Raw genomic sequence first — 24300 nt, 5'->3', positions numbered from 1 at the left:
ATCATTCTTGTCCGCAAACATTTATCTCATTCTAGTTTGATTAGTTTGAATTTTTCGAGGATGTAAGAATGAACAATGAAAATGAAAATTACAAGAGCATACACCATTGTCAATACACCCTCATACATGAGTTTTGGAGAAAATACACTCCACACAAACAAATGATATCGTTGCAAGGACACAACAACTGTGTAAATAGCCAGAGGTAATGCTCTGAATAGAGCTAAGGTGTAGACAATCTCTTGAATTGCATTGTTGTACCTGAAAGCAAAGCAAAAAGGTATTATATTTAAATTATTCTCAAATTTAATGACAGTACATTTTATTACCACTGAGATGATATCTAAGCAGAGCGTACCATGCACAAATAGCAATACAAAGATTTGTTTAACTTCTAAGTTAGAGGGTCTACTTTACCTAACACCCTAGTTTAGTCATTAAAGTTGTATGGTTGGTTGGTTCAAATGTCTTCTCAACATTGTTGACTCCTGACTGAGAGTATGGACAGTAGAGTGTCTGCCCATCTATGCTGACACTAAACTAAGACGTGAACTCAAATAAGTTCCGTCTTACACAGTTTACCGTGAGGTATAGAAAACCAATTATAATAGAAGATATGAACAACAACCTTTTATACAGGAACACCAGTCCAAGAAATAAAGGCATTTTCATAAACTCTGGGTACTGGAGAGTCATTTCATGATAATTTTACATCACCTATAATTACTTGCTATTTTAGAGTTGATCTTGTGCCTTTATAAGGTATCTTTGCTGCTGGGCTAATGCATCATGGGAGTCAGCAGAAATAATATATTCATAGTTGAACACTGAATATTCATGAGATATGTTTTACACTGAAGGGAATAGTCACATAGGAGTCTCCAGAACCCATAGTTTATGAAAAAGTTTATATCTCCTGGAATGGCATTCCCCTCTATGTATTTTTTGTACAACTATTACCATATCTGTACCTTACCTGTGATAGAAATTCTTTGTTATGTAAATGAGTAGACTTATCATCCATAACATAGGTCCAATATAGGTTGATATAAAGGTCAATAACCCAACAATGATTGGTATATGGGATTCCAAACCAACATAACCAGCTGATATGTCCACAGTTGCTGCATTGTTAGAATTCCCCTGAAATTCAAATAATGGAAAAATGATTAAAGATCACATTCACAGCATTGAACTCAGTTTATTGACTATCACACCTGGGGGTGGGGTGGGGGTCCTTTTTATTTGACTATGTATATTTCTCACGACCCTAGTGACATTTTTATTTCTTTGATAACAAAATAGCAAAACATTACGCCTTCTATGACAAGATTTGAATAATTATGTCATTGATGGTAACTAAGATGGAGATCACAAAAGTGTATATCTGGGTCAAAGTCATCCTCTATCACTGAAATATGGGACCTTCAATAAATGCGTTGTAGTTTCCTTCTAACTTAAATTGTCATCTCTACAGCATCTACATTGTTAAAAGTATGTTTATGTATAGAAAACATCACCAATATGTACAAAACACTGACTTTTTCTATTTCCTTTTTCTTTTTCTTTTTTTCTTTTTTTTACCAACTGACTGACTGACTGACTGACTGACTGACTGACTGACTGACTGACCATCATTGTATTGTCCCTGTGGAGAAAAACAGCCTCACATCGAGTGATAACATTTCCACAAAATCCACATGGACTTATTTCATATTTATATACCTGAGCATAGAATGCAGCCAGTCCAAACCATACGTGTAGCAAACCAATTATCCAAGCTGAGCTTTGAGTAAAGAACCTTGGCCACATAACAGTTGTCATTGCATGTTCTTGTAGAACCAAGAGTGCCAGGACAGCTGAATTGTGAGGTCTTAGTAACAAAGCTGCTAGTATTATAAAACTGGTGTATATGCTCTCTAGACAAGTCACAACCACTTCTCTCGGTTCAAGTTCAAGATTTTGTAATTCTTTAAATAATCTGTGCACAGTTTTCATAATATGTAAGCCAACCGTTGCATACACTAACCATGCTTGATACAAGCCTCTGTAAACAAAATAGAGTTACTATTAGTTAACTTCACAAGAAATCTCATTTTGAAAATATGATAATTACAAAATACTAGATAAGGAATGTCTGGATTTGTACATCTGTACATCTGATCATTTTGAGATACCTGCAAGGCTTGTCCAATTCAATGAATTTTTTAAGCAGATTATTCAGACTTTCTTCTCCAGATTTCATGATATAATACAAACTACCTTCAAGTTGCCATGGTAATTACATCATTGAATCATCGAATCATTGAATCTTAATATTTTGGCAGATCCTGCAAAATTGACCACTTCACATGGTAACTAAAACAACTGTAAAAATGAAGGGATAGCACACAAAAGCCTATATTACACAATATTAAGTTTCAAATGATGTTAAAAAGCATGTTATTGAAGAAAATGGTATATACACTTCCACAATAGATACATGTATTTTAACATTATGAGTAGCAATTTTAATTTGTAACTAGAATGATTGAAAAAAAACTGTATAAATTGCTGCATTAATCATAGACAGTGGATTGTGTATGCCTTAATGTAAAGTTAATCATAGACAGTGGACTGTGTATGCCTTAATGTAAATTTAACAACTTCTCACTTGTCAGGTTCTGTGGATGATGTCCATGGAAGACTAAGAATTCCTGTGGTTGCTCTGTAGTAGTAAATACCAATAATTGATAACACAAGTAGTGGATGACATTGCTGTCTACGGTGCCTTATAACACAGATAGTCACACAACTGATTATAACCAGAATTGACAGCTGTAGTTTGTTTTCAGGTCTGTAATAGATCAAATTAAGAGATAGACACAGAACTGATTATAACCAGAATTGATAGCTGTAGTTTGTTTTCAGGTCTGTAATAGATCAAATTAAGAGATAGACACAGAACTGATTATAACCAGAATTGATAGAAGTAGTTTGTTTTCAGGTCTGTAATAGATCAAATTAAGAGATAGACACAGAACTGATTATAACCAGAATTGATAGCTGTAGTTTGTTTTCAGGTCTGTAATAGATCAAATTCAGAGATAGGCACAGAACTGATTATAACCAGAATTGATAGAAGTAGTTTGTTTTCAGGTCTGTAATAGATCAAATTAAGAGATTTCATGTAGAACGATTTAAAATTACACTACACTGTAGCTGTCACTGGAGTATTATTTTTTCAAACAACTAACAATACATTCACTGAAAACTGTTAAAATACCAATTAATGCTTAGACATCTGTACATGTTAATTACAGGCAGATTTGATCCATAATTAATATGGTAATAAGCTGACATCATGATTGCGATGGTTGCATGATGGGTGTGGACCCAAAAATGGATGTGATTGGATTTATTATACCATATTACTGGTATGTGTACAGCTACACAAATAGTTTTACCTACAAGTGATTTAATACTGTTCATGGGACATTACAAGTAAGTCATTATACAGTATGTAACAAAACAGTTTAAAAAACATTCCAGTTACAGCCAGTGCAGCTAAAAGGGTTATAGGCTTCAGAATATGTAAGAGTCTTAGAGATCTCAGATGGACAGTTGCTCCTTTCAAATTTACAGAAAGTTGTCATAATATTTCCTATAATTGCAATGTAGTCTTTTGGTTCAACAAGACAAACAAAAGGTACAGAAACACACACACACACACACACACAAACACACACACACACACACACACACACACACACACACACACACATACGCACACACACATACACACACATACACACATGCACACACACAAACACACACACACACACACACACACACACACAAACACACACACACACACACAGACACACACACACACACACACAGACACACATACACACATGCACACACACAAACACACACACACAGACACACACACACACACACAGACACACACACACACACACACACACAAACACACACACACACACACACACACACACACAAATACACACACACAGACACACACAAACACACACAGACACACACACACACACACACACACACACACACACACAAATGCATTTATTTGATGTTAAATGGTTAGAAAAATACATGATTACCATCACTGGAGGAATGTATCATCATACACATACCTGACAAACCAGTCACCAACATCAGCTCTGTCTGCTGACTTTATCCCAGTCTGATTCCATGCCCTTAATAATCGTCCACATATCGCCATGACAACAGCCCATATCAACAATCCCGCACCTTGATACCTTGGTTTGTTATCATCTTTGATTTCTTCATCTTCTTCTTCATGAATACTATCAATTTGCATATTGTTATCAATTTGCTCAGAAACACAAATATTTCTAACATTTTCACCACTCATGTTCCTATGTGTTGTTTCTTTAACCTGCATCATAGAGTACTGCCCCTTATTTGATGGTGAAATCCACTGATTGTCTGGAACACTTTCGTCACTCGTAGAGTCAGAGGGTGTAGTTACATTCAAGGAATTCTCTTTCCTTAAAATGACTAGCACATTTTGAGATATTGCTTTGTAGACAAAGTACAAGTTCAATGTCATGGTGTAGAAATACCAAGTTTGATGTTCTTCTTCCACAAAGCTACTGGATAAAAGACTAAAAGTGTGCAGCACCGTTGAAATCACCAACATTGTCTGAATATTTGTCAAACTTAAGTCCTAAAGATGAAATGAAAAATAGGAAGATTGTTTACAAATCGTATAATATCTTGTTCAAACATTAACATAGCTAAACATTAGGGAAGGAGCTAATTTTGCTTTTCCCTTTTAAAGCTGCACTAGTTGCAACTGGGACATTTGTTGACACTATTTTGTTAGATATATAATGTATAAGCTGAACAGTATTGAATCACCTGAGGGTAAACATATTTGTGTAGCTGTACATATAAAATTGATAGGCCTTACATTTTATAAATACACTGTATCATATAAAGTGTGGAATGTTACCTTCAAAAAACTTGTAATTTTCACCAAATCACCAAACTTGTTGATAACTACAGATATGAAAAGAGTTGATGACATAACAAAGACAGCTGAGAGAACCACTGCTGATGGGGTTAACTGACATAAGGCTTCACTTGCTATACTTGATGTATCTGTGCAGATCTTCACATGCACTGATGTAATCACCAAACCACAGCCAATCACAATAAAGATTGACAATTGTTCTCCAATAGGAACAGCTACACTTGCCACATGACCCTTATGTAAATGAGATGTTCCATAGAGCAATGAACACAAAACCTGTAAGATGAAATTAATGCAAATGTGAAGGTTTTGGGTTCATACTTAAAATTGAAAGTATAAACAACCCATAACACCAAAGTAATAAAGCATTTTCTGTATGTACCACAACCGTTTATAGCATCCATATCAAGTGTAAAAGCATAGTTTCATTTGCTAATTGACCACATTAGAAAGGCCACATGCTAGACTTGTAAACAAACCAATTGGAAATAGTATACTTTTACATTTGGTATGAATGCTACAAACAAGTGTAGCACATAGAGAGAGTGTTTTACTTCAGTGTTGTACACATAAACACAAAACAGTTTTGGAAGTAAAATCCACAATTTTTGCTGATGGAGATGTCTTTTGGCAGCAGCATCAGGGGTGTGGGTACAATTGTGGTCCCAATCTTGCCCACAGGTTCTGTGAGCACATAGGATTAAAGCATTCACATTGCTACCTCTATCCTACCAGGTCCCCAATTATACAACTGAGGGTTCACTGGGGCCCAATCATGGTTCAAATCTTGCCAAAGGACTTTATAGCCATTCAGAAACAAATCGAAGCAGCGTGGTTAGAACTAGTCTAGCTGTAAGACCTCTGGCTTTCTTTGGTCACCTTCACAGTGAGCAGAATAGCCTGAGGGGTCTAGCAGCAAGACTAGGTTAGAACCAGAAAGTATCAAAACCCAACAAAATAAACTTCTTAATCACCTGCCAGAAGAGAAGAATTGCAACTATCATTGCATGCTCATCATACTTCGCTAGTGATGCTGCAATATGATTACTCATTTCATGAATGGAAGTACGATACTGTTCAATCACTTTCTGACCCAGTATTTTGTAATCTATGTTATCAGTATTTTGTAAGTATGAACCAAGCCAGCTTGCATGTAGTTTGACAGCTCTGTCATATTGTAGGTAACCTGGTTCTGAAACAGACAAAGGGATATAGCATAGAGAAAATATCATTTTATGTATTCAAAACATTCCTTTTAACCCCTTGATAGTCCATAACAACATTTGTTAAATAATATAATGCAAGTTATTTTCATGACTAGTTAATTAATTACTGTGATTTTTATACCAACCACTTTTTTCATAATATTTGCTTTCCTTAAGCTAATTATACCCACAGGACACAAGAAAAAAAGACAATCAAGAAAGTCTAGGTAAAGAAAAAAGGGTATCACTCTAATCAATACAATAAAAGTAAAGATGACAATAAATATAACAATGCAGTTAGAGGTCAAAGTTCATTTATTAAAGTGTTCTAGAATTTTCTATTTTGTTTTGATATGTATTTCTCATTTTGCAGATGTTGTATGTACCCTGGTAACTTCACATACATAACAAATGGATGCAGTGAAACTAAATGAAAACCAACATAACACACCATGATAAGCCATGTTTTAACATTGCTATACCATGATGATGGGGGATTATAAGTGTCTCCACAAAGTGTTTGATGAAGAAAAACAATAAAATCCTTGATATTTTAACATGGTTGCAGTAAAAACCCAAATATTAAAGGTTTTCTAAAATGTTTAGACACGGATACTGAATGGCTTTACTGGTAGAATTGATCTAACCTTTCTGATGTGAGTTCACTTTTCAAGCTAATACTAAAATGTGTTATCTAACCTTTGTGATGTGAATTGACGTTCTCAGCAAGTACTTGAGTGAGTTGATACGCATTTAACTGCATAACTCTGAGTTGATTTCTAATAGGTAGGATATGCAGTGATTGGGTGATAACACGACCTAGGCTATTTTGTGGAATTGGTAGACCCAGTAACAGGGACAAGGTCGGTGCTACATCAATCTGTTTAACTTCAGTTTTGGTGTATAACTGACCTGAAAATACACAATAAAAGACAAAGGAAAATTCAAACTTTATTTAAATTACATAGTACGGATTTTGTGCTGCTATTTTGACTGTGGTGATAAAGAATTGTAGAACTTACAAACCAAATTACACATTTGTAGTCTGCTTACATTTGTATTTGAAATTTCTTCTTTGAACTTAATGCGGAAAGGCTGTCCTTTATTATTATATCATGACATTTACTTGAGTTGCATGAACTGAATCCCCAATAGTTATGTTTAGTCTGCATTTACCATATAAATGTAATATGCATTGCTGTCATGAAAGCAGAAGCCACATAGTAGCTTGTAAGTAGAATTACTGTTTATAAATACATAAATACAAATGTATACTAAGGTGATGGACATCATATGTCAAGTTCAAATATTTGAACTTCAGACTTACCATGTTTATTTGAATATGCTGAGCTCATTAAAACCAACGGTGTGATGGTCTCACTGGCTGATGCACCACCATGACTGCCAACATCACTCATTCCATGATCACCACATAGTACCACCAGAGATGGCAATGACTTTGTACTATCCTGACAATAAAATGAAATATGGTACATCAATCGGTTTTTGTATCTTTGGTATGTTTTCAGAATTCTCATCAGATATACAGTATGGCAATGCACTTCCATGGATACAGTCTATACTTGTACTTGCCAATCAAGCTTATGTTACCCTCAGGCGATACATGAGATACTTTTTCTCCTTATAAAATCATGATCTTTTACAAAATGCTCTCAAAATTTTGGCTATCTAACTGGATGAAAACCATCAATATATACATTTTCCACCATATGAATATTCACTTGGCATGTAACAGAAATATTACCACCGCAATTTGGGAATTTGTGCCTTCAGATCTGGTTGTTATCAACCCTCCTAAAGTCAGGTAGATAACCATTAGATCCTCACAGTGAAAATACCATATTGGGGCAGCAATATATATGAATATTTCACCTGCTTTCCCAGTTCTGTTAAAACTTGTTCAACTATTTTGTCCATTTCTTGTAACTTTGGTTCCACTAGAGGACTTGTAGGACCAGCAAGATGACCAATGTGATCAAGTCCTAAATAGTGAAGTATCATAACATCCCAGTCTGACTGACGCAATTCTGGTTCGACATGTCTTGTTACATTGTTATCAACCTAACAAAAGTTGTAAAGAAATAAACACGAATGAGTCGTAGCATGAGGGTAAAGGAGAAAGGGAAGGGGAGGGAGGAGAGGTGAGGTGGGGTGAGGAGAGGAGATGAGGTGAGGTGAGGAGAAGAGAGGAGATGAGGTGAGGAGAGGAGAGGAGAGGATTGAAGAAAAGAGAGAAGAGGAAAAGAGTCAAAGAGGGGATTTTAACATTTTAAAAATTCATTCACTTTTGATTTAACTCAAAATTATACACTTCATTCCATCTAAATATAAAAAATAAAATTTTAATAATATAGTTTGGATAAATACATTTTGGAAGTTATAGCTGAAGTACATAAAGACTTGTATACTGTGTAATCTGTGATCATGGTATACTGGTCACACATACACACACATGCACATACACAATGTTTCACACCACATGCATGTAAGTTTATACACTGTTGGAGAATGAAAGAAATACGGATGTAAGACAATGAGGTGTTGATTAACACTTGGAAATCAGTTATTAATTTACTTTGACTTACTTCAGTGTAGTCTGTGACAAAGAAGGATGTGGTGCCATCACTTCGACTAAAATAGTCAGGGAAAAGTTTGATCCATGTATCATCACCATAGAATACTATTTTTTTATTGGAATGGTACAATTGAGATATTACATTATCTTCCAGCAAGGCGGTAGAATCCATATTGAACATAACATCAACAAAGCCAGGTATTCCACCAGTTGTGATTGCCTACAAAACATTCGTAAATTGAACTTTCAAAATGACACCCAGGAACATGTAGCTAATTTTGAAAGTAGCAGGTAATGAGGGAGTGGAGTTACGGGGGTGGGGGGTTCACAACAGGGTATTACAAAACTCACAAATGTCATCATACATTAGGGTTGTCAGTGGCCGAGTGGTTAAACCACTTGCAGGTTTTCCCTGGGTACTCCAGTTTCCTCCTGCATTAACACTGAACCCATGAGGGATGGCCCTAACTGGGCTTCTTGGGAGACAAATGTTTACATAAAGAACTATCCAGTATAAATAAAGATTATTATTATTAATATTATACTACACTTTAAAATGTCGGTCCATCATTCCAAAGCTATTCTGAGATGCACACTATATGAGTGTATGCCAAGTCTTTGAATGAGACCAGTGTGTCAGTTCACTCATGGAAATATAACTGTTTAAACATTCAGTATTAGATGATCTTACTTCATTCTAGACTGTAAGATACGTTGTGTCGTTTCGCCCTCACCGTCCTAGGTCGATGTTTGAGGGCGCCCCGCCATGGCGTACCTTATAGACCAACTTCATTCATTCAGTACCAAATTAAGAATACTACATACTGACAGTAATCAACTCCGACTAACCTTTAACCTTGGCATGGTTACAGTTGGTGGATGGGCTTTAGCTAGAAAACTGAGAGTTTTACCATCTTGAATTAATTTGTGTGTAAATGGCATATGTTGATAAGCTTTCTCCCCAAATACAAAGTCTGCTCTCAGTGCATCGATTAAAACAATGACAAGTTTTCCAAAGGCTGGTTGATTGTGATAATCATCACTTTCTGATGGGTATTCTGTTATGTTATAGGGTTCAATTGGCAAGTCATGTATGGTTGCTCTTCCTGGAATTGCTCTTTTGATAGGGAAAAATCCCTTGAAAAATATGTACAATGCTGCAAATTTTACAAGAAGGCAAAGGAGTACGAAGGATTTGTGGGAAATTTTCATTTTGGTTCTACTTTACTAAAGTAGTTCAAGACACAGATGGGTAAGTCTCCTGAGGTAGACTGCAAACGGTATAAATGTTGTATTAAACATATAGCTAGGGGGTTAGGGTTTGAGTTGAGACACCCTAGCATAAACTGAGTTTGTATCACTGATTCAGACTCAGAGTTGTCCACTCTCATGTACAATGTAGTCATTCCTGATCACCAGTGAATAATCTATGTGTATCAATTTTATGTCACATTTTCCTCCGCTATTGTATAAACTTAGCTCCACCAGGAATAAATCTGGAAAAGATAAGAACACAAAAATATGGTGCATTATGCGTCTACCAGGGTTCAAACACATGTACTAGTAGGTTTCTACCTCCCTTTGAATTTGACACCAATATCTGTACATAAACTTCTGCAAGCAATGTATATGAAAATAATTAATTCTTGTCCCACAGAAAACTTTTGTCTCTATTCACTTTCAATTTTACTTGTTATCAATTAGTGTTACTGTGGGTAGCAAAAAAATAAAGCAATATGTAAACAAATTTCATATACTCTAACAAAATATGAACAATGATGGAATCATTTAATAAGTTATGACTGTGCCTTGCGAGGGCGTCCTTCACTGGAGGGGCTGCTGTCATCATATGATGACCACCACTGGGAAATGTGTTTCACATGATTAAATTTAAACTCCACGGTAACGTAACCTGTGACGCCCTTATTATGTCAATAAAAACTCTATGGCAAACAAGAGCATAAAACATTGATGAGGTCACAAGGGCACGTATTCTTAGGAAAATATCATACGAATCTTGCTGCTACACATGTATCAATCTCTACAATACGTAGATATCTCTCTTTTCTCCTTACAGGTAGGAATATATAGTCAAAAAGTTTTTATATTTCATCTGTAGATATGGAAAACAACAATCTATGAAATATTACACGCCCCTATGGATGAGATTCCCGTGACGTGAGTACGCTGTGTTGTTGCGACCACTGACAAATGCAAACGGTGTGAACCAAGCAACTCGTTGCACAAATCTTGATAAATACTAACATGTTTACTAAAGCATGGTTATATTTATATTCGAATTATGTCGACGTACTCTACAAGATCGGTAACCTCCTAAAATATCGAAAAAACATATCACTTATTTACCATCAGCGTCTTCTCATGGGCGCAGACATATTGGTATTTTATTTGAGACCTCTCAGGTTGGTAATTTTTCCATCGCGGTTGACATGAGTTATATTCATCTATAAATAAATAAATAATTAAAAAAGATACTATTTAAATGTGATTTTGTGGACTGTCTGATACATATAAACTGAATAACAAAACATGATGTTTTAGGTGAGATGATATGATACGATACTTTCTGTATATTTCTATACCAAGTTAGGGAGTCCTAAAAACAGAAACCAGCATGGCCGAGGAAAAGCTGACGATCAACGAAAAATACGCGGCGAAATACAACCAGTGGAGAAGGAAGGAAGAGTTTCAGAAACGTAAGAATATACTACATCTTACTCTGTCATGAAATGTATCTCTCAAAGTTTAATAGGAACGTTTCCATGTGACATGCACAATCCCAGAACTCAAGTCCTACACTACAGCCTACAGCCTCCAGCTACATATTAAGTCGAATGTGACTGAAATAGCCAAATCAACATGTTGTCATAGCTTATAGCTTTGGTAGATCAAGTGTACGGCAAGAGATGTTTGATCTGCACTGTGTTTTAGACAGCATGAACTTGAACACTGATCTGGGGTATGTAAAGGTGGAAAAATTGTCAAAGTGCTCGATAAAGTGCTCGATCGAGCACTTTGCAAAAAACAGCAAAGTGCGCGTATGGCGCCCCAAAGACGTGGATGGAAGATCCCGTGTGACAAGATCAGACCAATCTTTTTCCAAAAACAAATATATATATATATATATATATATATATATATATATATATATATATATATATATATATATATATATATATATATATATATATATATATATATATATATATATATATATATATATATATATATATATATATATATATATATATATATATATATATATATATATATATATATATATATATATATATATATATCAAGACTGGTTGTGCTTTGTTGTAAATAGAGTACAGTACTTTGGTGAATGTTCAACCCTGAACTAGGCCTGATTCATGTTAGGCTGAATATATATATATATATATATATATATATATATATATATATATATATATATATATATATATATGATGGTTAACACATGATTTGGCAGCCATGCTGGATTCTAAAAAGCTAAGTTTGATAATATGCACTTTATTTTGGGGATGCATTCCATGTTAACTTGCGATGTGCTTTTATATTAAGACATACTATAGTCGTTCCCACTTATCACAACCCTGCCTATGAGCTCCCACAACGTACCTTTCTCGTATAAATCATTTCCTATCGCTATTTCTCGAACGGTCGTCATCTGCATTTCTTATTTTTATTAATGATATGCAATCCAGTTCACGAAGTGACGGTTATTACTGCTCCATGAACGTCGGCGTCACACTACGCTAATTGTAGCATTATGAAGTCACTTCCTCTGGACCGAACCAAACTATAACCGATGGCTATTATTATTATTTCCCACATTGGATATAATTTCTGAGCGAACAGGAATTGCATAAGGGACGATATTGAAATTGGTGATTGTCTAGGAATGCAAAAAAAATTCAGTAAACAGTAATGTAGTGATGGTTTACTTGAGATCTGGCGAAGTCATGGATTATTTCTTGTCGTTGTTTTCAGTCAAGAAGTTGGCAGTACCAAGTATATGGAATTTACAAAACAGTAAGCTTAGTAACGGGTTATTTATAGATTTCTATCAAAATATTAACAGCAATGAAGCGTTAATTAAAATTGTTCACACGAATGTTTTCGAACTTATGTTTTCGATAGCAATATTTTTTGTCATCTATTAACGATCTGATAATACTGAAAGAAGTGAATCTATTCAATAGAAATATACTGAACATGATATAAACTTACACCCAGACTTTATTTTCGTGTTCAACGATCAAGAAAAATCTTCGCTCTCGCATCTAGACACACACTTAAAAACCCCACACGTACACACCAAGAAATTCAGTTTTCCTTTATACTATTTCTTGTCATGTTACAAATGTCACTGCCATTAAATCTCCAGTATGAAGTCTGTGACGCACGCCGAACAAAATGTTTCTTCTTCCTGAAATATTCGAAGTTTTCGACTGTATGGGAGTGCGTTATTTGACGTCTTCGGACAGCTGTCAAAATGGAGGCTAGAATTGAGACTGGGCGTTGGAGGCGCCATACGCGCACTTCGCTGTTTTTAGCAAAGTGCTCGATCGAGCACTTTACCGAGCACTTTACCACTTTTGGTACCTTTAGATACCTGTCTGGGTCCTATAACTGTAATGGGATATGTTGTATTAACACTGCTTGTTATGTTACTGGCCAATCTTTAAAGACATTTCAATCGGATTGTTTGTGTGGAAAGCATAAAGCTGCTAGCTGTGAACAATCTGGTTTCTGTAGCTGTAACATGTGTAAAGGGACATACGTGTACAGATGTTTGAGCATCCCGATAGTTAGTGCATAGTCATGTAAATCAGATGACTACCCCCACCCCATCCGTTAAACACCACGACCTTAGTTACTGGTTAGACTTTGTACATGGAACCTCAAGATACAAAATGTACACTGTCATGTCTCTAAAGTATCAAATCATGGTATGGAAAGGTCAAGGCCAAAGGTAAAGATATATTGTATGTCTTCACCAAATCTCTATTTACTTTCCTATTCAGTAAAAGCTCGCTATGGTGATGTTACGCTAGAAGAAGAGGATGAGAGTTCTTCAGAAATAGAAGATGAAGATGCTTCAGTGAGTATAAACTGTTGTGTGTATGATGTGATGGATCTTTGTTTGAACATGTCATTCCATTATTAGTACCATATGATGAATGGATGGACTATAATTGGAAGAGTTTATTAAACTGACTGCAACAACAAGTGCAACTGAGAATGAGATCAAACTTGCCCTTTCATTACAAAGTATGCTTTAGACTTAGTGAATTTAAATTCCTTCATATATTAGGACTGATGTACATCTTTTGTTTATCATACTGACAGGCGCTGACACCACAGATTGAGAAAGATTTCTTGAGGGCATTATCAGCAGTCAAGTTCAAGGATCCCAAAATCTACCAGAAAGATGTAGCCTTCTACCACAGTGAAGGTATGAATAAATAAATGAAAAATTAATGAATGAACAGGTGAATGAATGAATGAATGAATGAATGAATGAATGAATGAACAGATGAATGAATGAACAGGTGAATGAATGAATGAATAAATGAATGAATGAATGAATGAACGAACAGGTGAATGAATGAATGAATGAATGAATGTCAGAATGAACGGTATATTGCATCCAGTGTTCTTCATGAAAGGTTAATCATTGTATATACAGTACTGTATTACTAGAAACTGAAATGACCTCACATTTATTGCACTCACTCACTTGCTAACTGCCTACCTAGCTACCTTCATACATACATGTACATACTAAGCTACCTACCCACCCACCTACCCATGTACCTACTACCTACCTATGGTACCTACCTACCTACCTACCTACCTACCTACAGTACCTATCCACCTACTCATGTACCTGCCTACTCTACCTACCTACCAGCTACTTCCCTACATAACTACCTACCTACCGACCCCCCCCCCCCCCCCCCATCCATTCATGTACCTACTAACTAGTGATTGTCAATATATTCCTTTCATTCCCAATTTTAAATTGTGAAAAATATACAACTCTACACTCGGGGTAGACAAAGAACTTGATTTAACCTCCTCTATTCTCATTGGAGATCATTTAACAGTAGTATATGATATAGTTGACATTGTTTTCATTTGAATTCTACCAGAATCAAGTGACACTACAGATGAGGAAGAGAATGAAGCTGAGAAAGAGAAAAAAGAGAAAGACCAACCAATGTATTTGAAAGACTATGAAAGAAAGATACTTGTAGAACAGGATGGTAAATTCAAAGATGAAGATGAAAGCGAAGATGATAAGGAGGAAAAAGAGGGTAATGAGAGATCCACAAGAGCAGCCTCACCTTCATATGTAGAGGAACAAAGGATGCTGAAAGAAAGGTAAAGTTCAAAGGTCAGATTGTTCATTTATTCAAAACATGTACACTTGTTCATTACCAAATGACAGGATTTGTTGCTATGTAAAGAATTAAGATAATCTTTGTGAAATTTCTGATGTATTTCTGCATTGTTCAAAATCATTCATTATTCAACTCATTCATATAACAAACATACATTTTATCATGGTAACTTTAAAATAAGTTCACCAGAGAAAAAATATCCATCGCATAGCATAGCATATAGGATAGGGATAATTATCAATAGACTTGGAAAGATCAACATCTCATCTATTACACTTTTATGAAATCTGAAACATTCAACGACAATCCCCATTAACAAACAACAATAACACCTCAATGTGATCAGTGACTTGCATTAACATATATAGTATATATAAGTATTTTTCTGTGTATGTATAATATTAAAGTATTTTCTTTATAGTATGTTTAAGTATTTTTCTTTGTCTGTAGTTTCAAAACAGCTTTGCTTGATAGTAGTGATAGTGAGGAAGAAGAGAAGAAATTTTTGTCAAAAAGGGAGAAGACTGAAGAAGAACTTGTATGTTAATTTGAATTATAATATTATCAATAACATCTGGCTGATCATACTACCACTTACTATATTAATAGTAAACATGAGAAGTGTCATAGTGATGGTAAACCGTGTTGCCGTATTTGACAGTTTGACAACACAAATAGATGGTATTCCCCAATATTTTAGTCAAAGTCAAGAAGTGACATAGCCCTTATGTCATGAGTATTTTTGGCTGAGTTAAGAAATATATGATAGGGAAGAATATAATTATACCTGCACAAACATAATTAATGAAAAATTGGGAAAAGTAATATTTAAAGTTATATTTCAAGTATGAGAGAACCAGTGATGTAGACACCTGTTGTACATGTTGTAGTGATGGAGAAGATGTCTATATTCCATATTTTTTTGTTCAAATCCATTCAACCTGGCCATAATATGATATATGGTCAATATTAAACTGTGCCTTTTAGGAAAAAGAGGAAGAAGACTACATTCAATGGTTGAAAGGTCAAAAAGATGTAGAAGAAGATGAAAGGAAGGGTCTAGCAGAGATGGTAAGTAAATGGCTTATTACTTGAAAGAGATATTATTCCAAGTGTCAAAATCTTCGATTTCAAGTCATGTAGGCATTACTGATATGTATGTATGATTGTATATCTGTTTTTATCATCCAAAGTCAACAGTCTCACAAGTTAATTAAAACAAAATAGGAGAATGTCTTTCCCCTACCTGAAATCAGAGAGGAACATATACTTCTTAGTGGTAGGCTAGAGATGTGGTTATTTAGCTTGACAAATTTGGTGGCCTACATGTACATATTTGGGCCAAACAGAATTATCAAACCAAAGAGCCAAGTCTTTTAGCTATCGTACTGTGCCTTTGTGTAAACCCTGAAAATCAAATGAGGGCTTTGATGGTAGAACTGGTAGCAATGTGTAAACCTGTAGTCTGCCAAAAATACTCAATTTTTGCAGCAGAGTAGACTTTTTAGTTGCAAATTTGTCAAGGACAGATTGAAGTTGTACAAAAAGAGTGGAAGTCAAAAATGTGTTTCTCTGAGGTTTGTAGACAGCAAATTGGATGTTTTACACAATGGTTGCAAGCTAGGTACCATGGTATGATGCAGGACACAGTATGGACAGAGTACCTGTAAAATCAAATGTGGTAGTTGTATTATCTATCTCTACATCTATATATGTTTTCTAACAGGTGCCATTGCAAAAATACTGGACTGATCCTAAACTTGATGATGGGGAAAGATTTTTACGTGACTATATCTTAAATAAAGCATATATGGATAAAGACTCAGACAAGTAAGTTAAAGATCTTTCCTAATATGAAATGGTCATACTGTGAATAAAAACGAGATCTCATTGAAGCTAGACAAACAGTACCTTTACAACTATGCATGCTGAAACAATTGGAGATAAATTGTTTGATAAAATGTAAATGCACTTTTGTAGTCATCACTTCTCTCATTGTAAAATGACAACTATGAAGAAAAAAGTGTGAAATAAAACGAATGTTGAAAACCGAGGGTTCAATCCGGGGATCCCACTTTAGTGCTATCTTTTAAGTGGCACCGTTAGGATTACTTAAGATCAATCTTTTGTTCATGCCTAAATGTTTCTGTAGCTCTGCCATATAGCTGTTTTGCAAACCTAAATTTGAATCCCAATCTGATTTGGGTCTTTCAGGATTCCAACATATGGTGAAATAGTTGGAGAAGACGAAGAGAGTGAGGAGGAGGAGGAAGATGATAAAGAAGATTTTTCAGAAGAAGAGAGACAGCTAGAAAAGGAAGAAGACTTTGAAAGAAAATTTAATTTTCGTTTTCAAGAGCCAAATTCAGATTTTGTGAGTACAAAGAGTTTGATCCTGAGGCCTGGAAATGTGATAAACATATATATATAGAAATATAAATTCTTTATGTATTTTCATCGCACATTTTTGTTTTCATAATAACAGAAATTACACCCAAAATCAAACTGTATTTGTAGGTGAAACGGTACCCTCGAACAGTTGGAGATTCTGTGAGAAGAAAAGACAACAAGAGATCAGAAAAACGTCTTGAGATAAAAGATAGAAAAATAAAAGTAAGTCATGCATATATATTTTTATTACACAAAATTTGTCAACCCAGTATTTTCATTTCTTGATTGATATGAAAAATGTCAAGGAAATTAGTGGAAGTAGTCACAAGTATTATAATTTACTTTGTTAGAATACAATTATGTGTTTAAATTAGGGTATTTGTAAATTAGAAATGCAAACATTCCTATATTGTTTTCCTCAAACTTTGCATAGTGATTTTACTGACTATACACTGTATTTATTTATTTGAAGATTCAAGCTGTGTTCATTTACATATACTGCTTATGTATTTATTTGTATCATTTGAATTTATCTGTGTACACCATCACTCAGTAATTGTTATGTATGTAATTCTCTTGATTGACACCCCTCCCCCATAAGTACAAATTTGTTGAAAAAATGTTCTGATTTGAAACCAATATGTTCATCAGAAAAAGGGGATTTTTTTTTCAGGGCCATCACATGTTTCAAATGGATTATTGATTACAATACTAGGTGTAAGAATGTGAAACTTAAATCATAATCAAGATTAGAGACACCAGTTACTGACTGGAAAATACACTGTGTTATTAAACTGATTCCAGAATATATTGATCACATAAATAAACGACAGTTTGTTTATTTTTGTACAATATATTTACCACACACCAAACAAAGGGGACATGTCCAGTCTGATTCAAACTTGTTTGTTGTTGGGTACTGTCATATAAAATTTCAACTAAGTATTGCTATCTTTCTTAGTCACATATTTCCTGTTTTTTAATATTTCTCCTTTAGGAAAAAGAAAAGAAAAAAGAAGAGTTGAAGCAACTGAAGAACATCAAAAAGAAAGAAATTTTAGATAAGATTGAGAAATTGAAACAGATAACAGGAAATGAACAAATTGGATTTCATGATGAAGACATTGAAGGAGATTTTGATCCTGAGAAACATGATCAGCTGATGCAGGTCAGAATTCTTTTGGACTGACAGTCGTATTTCATAGACTCGGAAAAGATGGTGATGACTTAGGGTCCAGTGAACACTGCATTGTGGACATTTCATGGTATCACACAGACTCACACATACACACACACACACACACACACACACACACACACACACACACACACACACACACACACACACACACACACACCACTGTTATTACTGCATTCCAATGAACACTGCATTTTGGACATTTCATGGTATCACACAGACACACACACAGACACACACACACACACACACACACACACACACACACACTTATTACTGCATTCCAATGAACACTGCATTGTGTACATTTCATGGTATCACACAGACACACACACACACTGTAATTACTGTGGTCCAATGAACACTGCATTGTGTACATTTTGTGGTATCACACAGGCACACACACACACACACACATAGACACACATGGATGCAGACACAAATAGACAGAGACACACACACACACACACACACACACACAGAGACAGACAGACAGACACACATACACACACTGTTATTACTGCATTCCCATGAACACTGCATTGTGTACATTTCATGATATCAGACACACTGTTATATGTAACTACAGTATATTTGTTGACGGTATCCAAATGTGTCCTGTTTCACCCATGACATGGTACCCCTTACTTCAGATGTATTTGTGTCTTGATGAAATGTACACATTTCAGTGTGTGATAATCTTTGTAATCAAACTTAGTAGTGATTAACTTAAAAGGGATGTTTGGCTATCAGTAAAAACATACTGTGCATGTATAGTAAATCTCACCGTTACGTGTATTTCATATTATCTACATATTTCCTACACTCCACAACATTAGTAACATAAGGGGTTATATTACTACATGTTGAATGTGAGCTTGAGGATTATTTATTCACAAATGCAGTGTACACTTGAATGTGTCTTGGTGTTTAATAACAGTCAAAAAACAAAAAACAGATTTCTCCAAGCATTCTAATCACGTCAAAAAACAAGATATTTTGTAATTTTTGCTAAAATACTTACAATAATGTCACTTTTTTAACAGAATGTCTTCGATAATGAGTATTATGATTGTGGTATTGAGGAAAACAAGCCAGAATACAATGATGAAGAATTTGAAATTGGTAAGTGAAAAGTTGTAGTCACGACAAAATGTTTAACATTGAAAATTGCCATACTTTTTGAATATTATGAGTTTGGTGCTGGTAGACTGTGCAGTCCCAACAAGTATCCAGGGTGCTGTATATAGTTTTAGTGAGATATTGATACAAAGTACTTTAATTGTATCTCTTGTTGTTCTAACACACATGAATAGTCCTTTAGAGAGATTTGTAGAGCGTATCAAATTCTCTCACATAGTTGTATTGTTATGTTTACGATGAATATTTTCCAATTTCATTCTTTTGTCACTATATCCTTAATTTTTTTTTAGAAAATTGGAATAAATGGGAAGGAGAGGAACAGAGTTACCAAGGTTACAATGATGATGATTACGGAGATGAAGAATATGATAATTATGGAGATGATTATGGCCCACACTGTGATGATCCTGACTTCATTGTAAGTAACTTATATATGATGTACATGGAATACAACACTTTGTATACACTTAATGCATGGCTATGAGGGCCCTATTAGATGTCTATTACCATTAGGGCTGTTATGTAGCAACTATTTCATATTATTTCCTATCCCCTATTTCATTCCCTATCTTCTAACTCTTCCATTTTATATGCACTTTTTACAGTATATCATTCCGTTTTTCAGTACACAGGTATTTATCAGGTCCATGACTCATGATTATCTTACCTATGCCCTTTGTCAAAGAATTGTTATTTGAAATGTCAAGAATTATACTGATTGATAAGGACTGTATTACTTGTTACTGTTACACTCCAATACATGCAGATGGATGCTGACTATGACCCAGCAACTGACCCTAAAAAGTCCAAGAAGAAAATGATTCAAGAAATTATGGCAATGTCTAAAAAGAAGAAGAAGAAACACTCTAAGTTTGCCGAGGCTGTGAAAAGACAAAAACCTGTGTTTGATCCATGTAAGTAGCATTCTCCTTTAACTGATATCAAAATATCTTTGTTGTCCTTGTTTACAGAAATAAATGGAAATTCATCTTTTGGTTACTCTACCGGGACTTGTGAAATTACAAACAGTTATATAAATACCAATACTTAAAACAGATATTACATGTACATGTACTAATAGTCATTACACATTATAAGCATGGTCACTCACTGAAGACATTCAACTTGTGGTATCGTGGTTTAAAACATAAATTTGTGGGAATATATTAAGTTTTTATGGAAGTTTCTGTGTGCTCTTGGAACTTTGAATTTGCAAAGCACCATTGATTGATTAATTACTCTCTCGCCCACTCACTAAATGATTGATTTATTGGTTGAATAAGTGATTGATAGATTCACTGATTGATTGTTGATTTATTGATTTATTGACTAACTGGTTGATTGATTGATTGATTGATTGATTGATTGATTGATTGATTGATTGATTGATTGATTGATACTGAAATGATTTGTTTTAGCTGACAAGACCTTTGAAGAGTATTTTGAAGAATATTATAAACTGGACTATGAAGACATAATTGATGACCAGCCCTGTAGGTTTAAGTATCGCAGAGTTGTAGCAAATGATTTTGGCCTGTCCACTGAAGAAATACTGAATGCAAAAGAGAGGGAGTTGAATCAATGGGCATCACTCAAGAAAACTTGCCAGTACAGGTAAACTTTTTTTCTTGACATAAAGAAAGCTATTACTGTTAGTAATGCTTACAAAAAAAAACAAGCATGGAAATATAAATACATTGCATCAACAGAGACAGATTGTCTAAGTACAGATAAGTCTGTAGGAGATGAGTCCGAAACAGTTTGAATTACATTGTACATGAACGTCAGTAGGCTTTTTGACAGAATTTGAATCAAAATAAGTGAAATCTCTGTAACATGGGGATTGTTTGTTTGTGTGCTTATTTATTTGTTTGTTTTATATGGACTTTAACATTCAATTTTTGTAAAACTGTGAGTAGAAATTTCATTTGAACCCAGAATCCATGAACATTCATTCTCATAAGTAGTATATTATACAAAAAAGCTTTTCACACAAAATGATAATTACCATTGACTTTATAATAAAGTACATGTCATACCCCTTGATAGTGTCTCTGTAAAGTGTGAGAGCATGGATTCCAGGTTACAAAAAACCCTGCAAAAATGTTGAATCCTAGACTTGAACTGAACTGAACTGAAATATACCTCATTGATAGAAAAAGTTTGGTTGTTTTCCAGGCCAGAGGAAGATGAGCTCAAGGAAGTTAAGATATTTCAGAAAAAAGCCAAAAATGAAGCCAAAAAAAAGAGAGTCTTCACAAGTTTGTATTCTGAACCGTAAGTATCGTACATTGTATATTGTGACAGCAAAAAGATTTGGCATAATTTCGTATTTAAACTTATTTTGGGGTGATGGTTGGGTGAAATGAAGGTATATCAATTTAAATACACATATTGAGGATATCTACAAGAATGTTTTATTTAAATAAAAGACTGAAAAAAGCCTTGTGCAAGTCTAGTGATAGTTTAAATAAATGAGTATTATGAGAGTAGATGTAGACTTTTTGTCTCTTTGTATCATACAAACAAACAAACCAAATCCAATATGGTGGTCAGAGATGGGGTAAGAGATTACAAAGTGATATCAACAAACAAAAAACATTTCATCCAGACGTGCGTCTCTGACAACCACTGAATTTAATGGTCCTTGCTCAAGAATGAATAACTAGCAGATAAAAGTTACTTTTACCACAAAAAATATTGACCAAGAGTAGCAAGAACAACAGTTACAAATAAGATTGACCACCCATCTGAGGTATCCTGTCAGAAGCTGACTAAAACTACCTACTAGCTATACTAGGATAGTTGGAAGAATTGATTGTATGTTGTATTTACATTATTCAAAATAATAATCTGAGCATGTGTAATGTAGCACTATGGCTTTAGGGGTATGTATAGAAAGTTAAAGTTTTAATGTCGTGAGTGTAAGTTTGACCAAATGTTGATCATTACAAAAACTCAGTGCCTTCATACTGCAAACTATGTCACATGTGGTTTCTGAATTATATAGGGAGGAAGATGAAAAGAACAGAATGTTGAAAAAGAGAAAGTCAAAGTCAGAGGAAGCTGAAGATGAAAATGAATCTAACCAACCTTCACAGAAGAAACAGAAGATGGCAAAGCTTGGAGATGAAGATGGCAACGAGAAATCAAGTGAAAGTGTTTTATCAACAGAAGGCACACAATCTTCCGAAGATATGAAAGATGAATTCTTAAAACCAAAAGTAAAAGTACATGATGTCAAAGTGAAGAAAATAAAAAACAAAACGACACGACCAGGACATAAAATAGAGAAATCGAAAAAGATAATCATCAAGAGCAATAAAATAGTTTCTCAAAAGAAAAGAAATAAGAGTAAAGCCTTCCACAAGCCACTGTTGTCAGATGTAAGACTTAGAGCATATGGAATAAATCCTAGAAAACTAAGATATCAAGGCAGAAAACAAGGAAAACCTAGGAAAAAGAATAACAAGGAAAAATAATTATTAATTGTATTTTATTCAATATTAGATATATTTACAGTTACATGTGTTTTATATAAGAAAAATGAATAAATGAATGATATACAATTACTCATTTGGATGGAGAATAGTCTTGACAAATACAAAGAACAATCAAGAAGCAAAATACTATTAATTGAATGAATGAATGAATGAAATATATTTCAACAGATAACAAAAATAAGCTACACTTTCAAAGAACATGTATATGATACAAACATACAAAATGAATACAAAAGAAGTGCATAATTGTTATCTGATGTGGACCATGGAAAAAGTTCAGCAGAACTTGTCTTGTCCATGGCTTGTACATTTTTTCTAATTTCAAATCGATATGGGACACAAAGAACTTCTAGAAGAAATGTAAAACAAAAGTACTCACAGCACACGCAAACAAATATGCTTACACCTCTATATACATAACTCCATAATGTAAAGTGCTTAAAATATGAGGACAATAAGGAAAATAGTTGGAACAAATGTACTCACGCACATACATATACCGGTACATCTTATTAATATCTGCATATTTGAGGTCATAGGTCATTGAATATATTAACATATATATGTGTACATTGCCCAGCCCACAACAAACAGTTCACCTCAATGGCATGGCATTCCTCCTCTAGCAGTGACAGACTGCTCCTCCTGTAGACTTTGGGCACACATGCCCTCGATGTGCACCTTTGGTCGCCTAATACCACAGGGGGCAGTGAGCATGTAACTGATTGATTGATCGATCGATCGGTTGTTTATTGATTGATTGATTTATTATTATTTGGTTGAATGATTGATCGATTGAATGATCAATTTTTG

The 24300-nt window shown here is 34.6% G+C and overlaps 2 protein-coding genes across 2 annotated transcripts; one reads left to right on the top strand and one right to left on the bottom strand.

Annotated features, from left to right (window-relative positions):
* Nucleotides 1-26: 26 nt before the first annotated feature.
* On the bottom strand, nucleotides 27-10030 carry LOC144437041 (GPI ethanolamine phosphate transferase 2, catalytic subunit-like). Its single transcript, XM_078125908.1, has 12 exons — nucleotides 9668-10030; nucleotides 8829-9038; nucleotides 8116-8304; nucleotides 7550-7691; nucleotides 6922-7134; nucleotides 5992-6209; nucleotides 4997-5293; nucleotides 4152-4708; nucleotides 2654-2836; nucleotides 1726-2047; nucleotides 977-1143; nucleotides 27-261 (listed from the first exon to the last, which is right to left on the bottom strand). The coding sequence occupies exons 1-12, from the start codon at nucleotides 10028-10030 to the stop codon at nucleotides 27-29; spliced, it is 3096 nt and encodes a 1031-aa protein (XP_077982034.1).
* Nucleotides 10031-11447: 1417 nt separating this feature from the next.
* On the top strand, nucleotides 11448-23485 carry LOC144436561 (protein KRI1 homolog). The gene is made up of 16 exons (XM_078125378.1): nucleotides 11448-11535; nucleotides 13870-13946; nucleotides 14195-14300; nucleotides 15001-15232; nucleotides 15703-15790; nucleotides 16240-16323; nucleotides 16979-17082; nucleotides 17467-17626; nucleotides 17770-17865; nucleotides 18641-18811; nucleotides 19888-19966; nucleotides 20275-20402; nucleotides 20751-20898; nucleotides 21403-21598; nucleotides 22163-22261; nucleotides 22995-23485. Exons 1-16 carry the CDS (start codon nucleotides 11454-11456, stop codon nucleotides 23464-23466), a joined length of 2322 nt encoding a protein of 773 aa, XP_077981504.1. The 5' UTR covers nucleotides 11448-11453; the 3' UTR covers nucleotides 23467-23485.
* Nucleotides 23486-24300: the final 815 nt, after the last annotated feature.

Source organism: Glandiceps talaboti, chromosome 6 (assembly GCF_964340395.1).
Source record: "Glandiceps talaboti chromosome 6, keGlaTala1.1, whole genome shotgun sequence".
NCBI classification, from domain to species: domain Eukaryota; kingdom Metazoa; phylum Hemichordata; class Enteropneusta; family Spengelidae; genus Glandiceps; species Glandiceps talaboti.
Note: the sequence above shows the minus strand (reverse complement) of the source record. Positions and strands in the feature narration are given on the sequence as shown.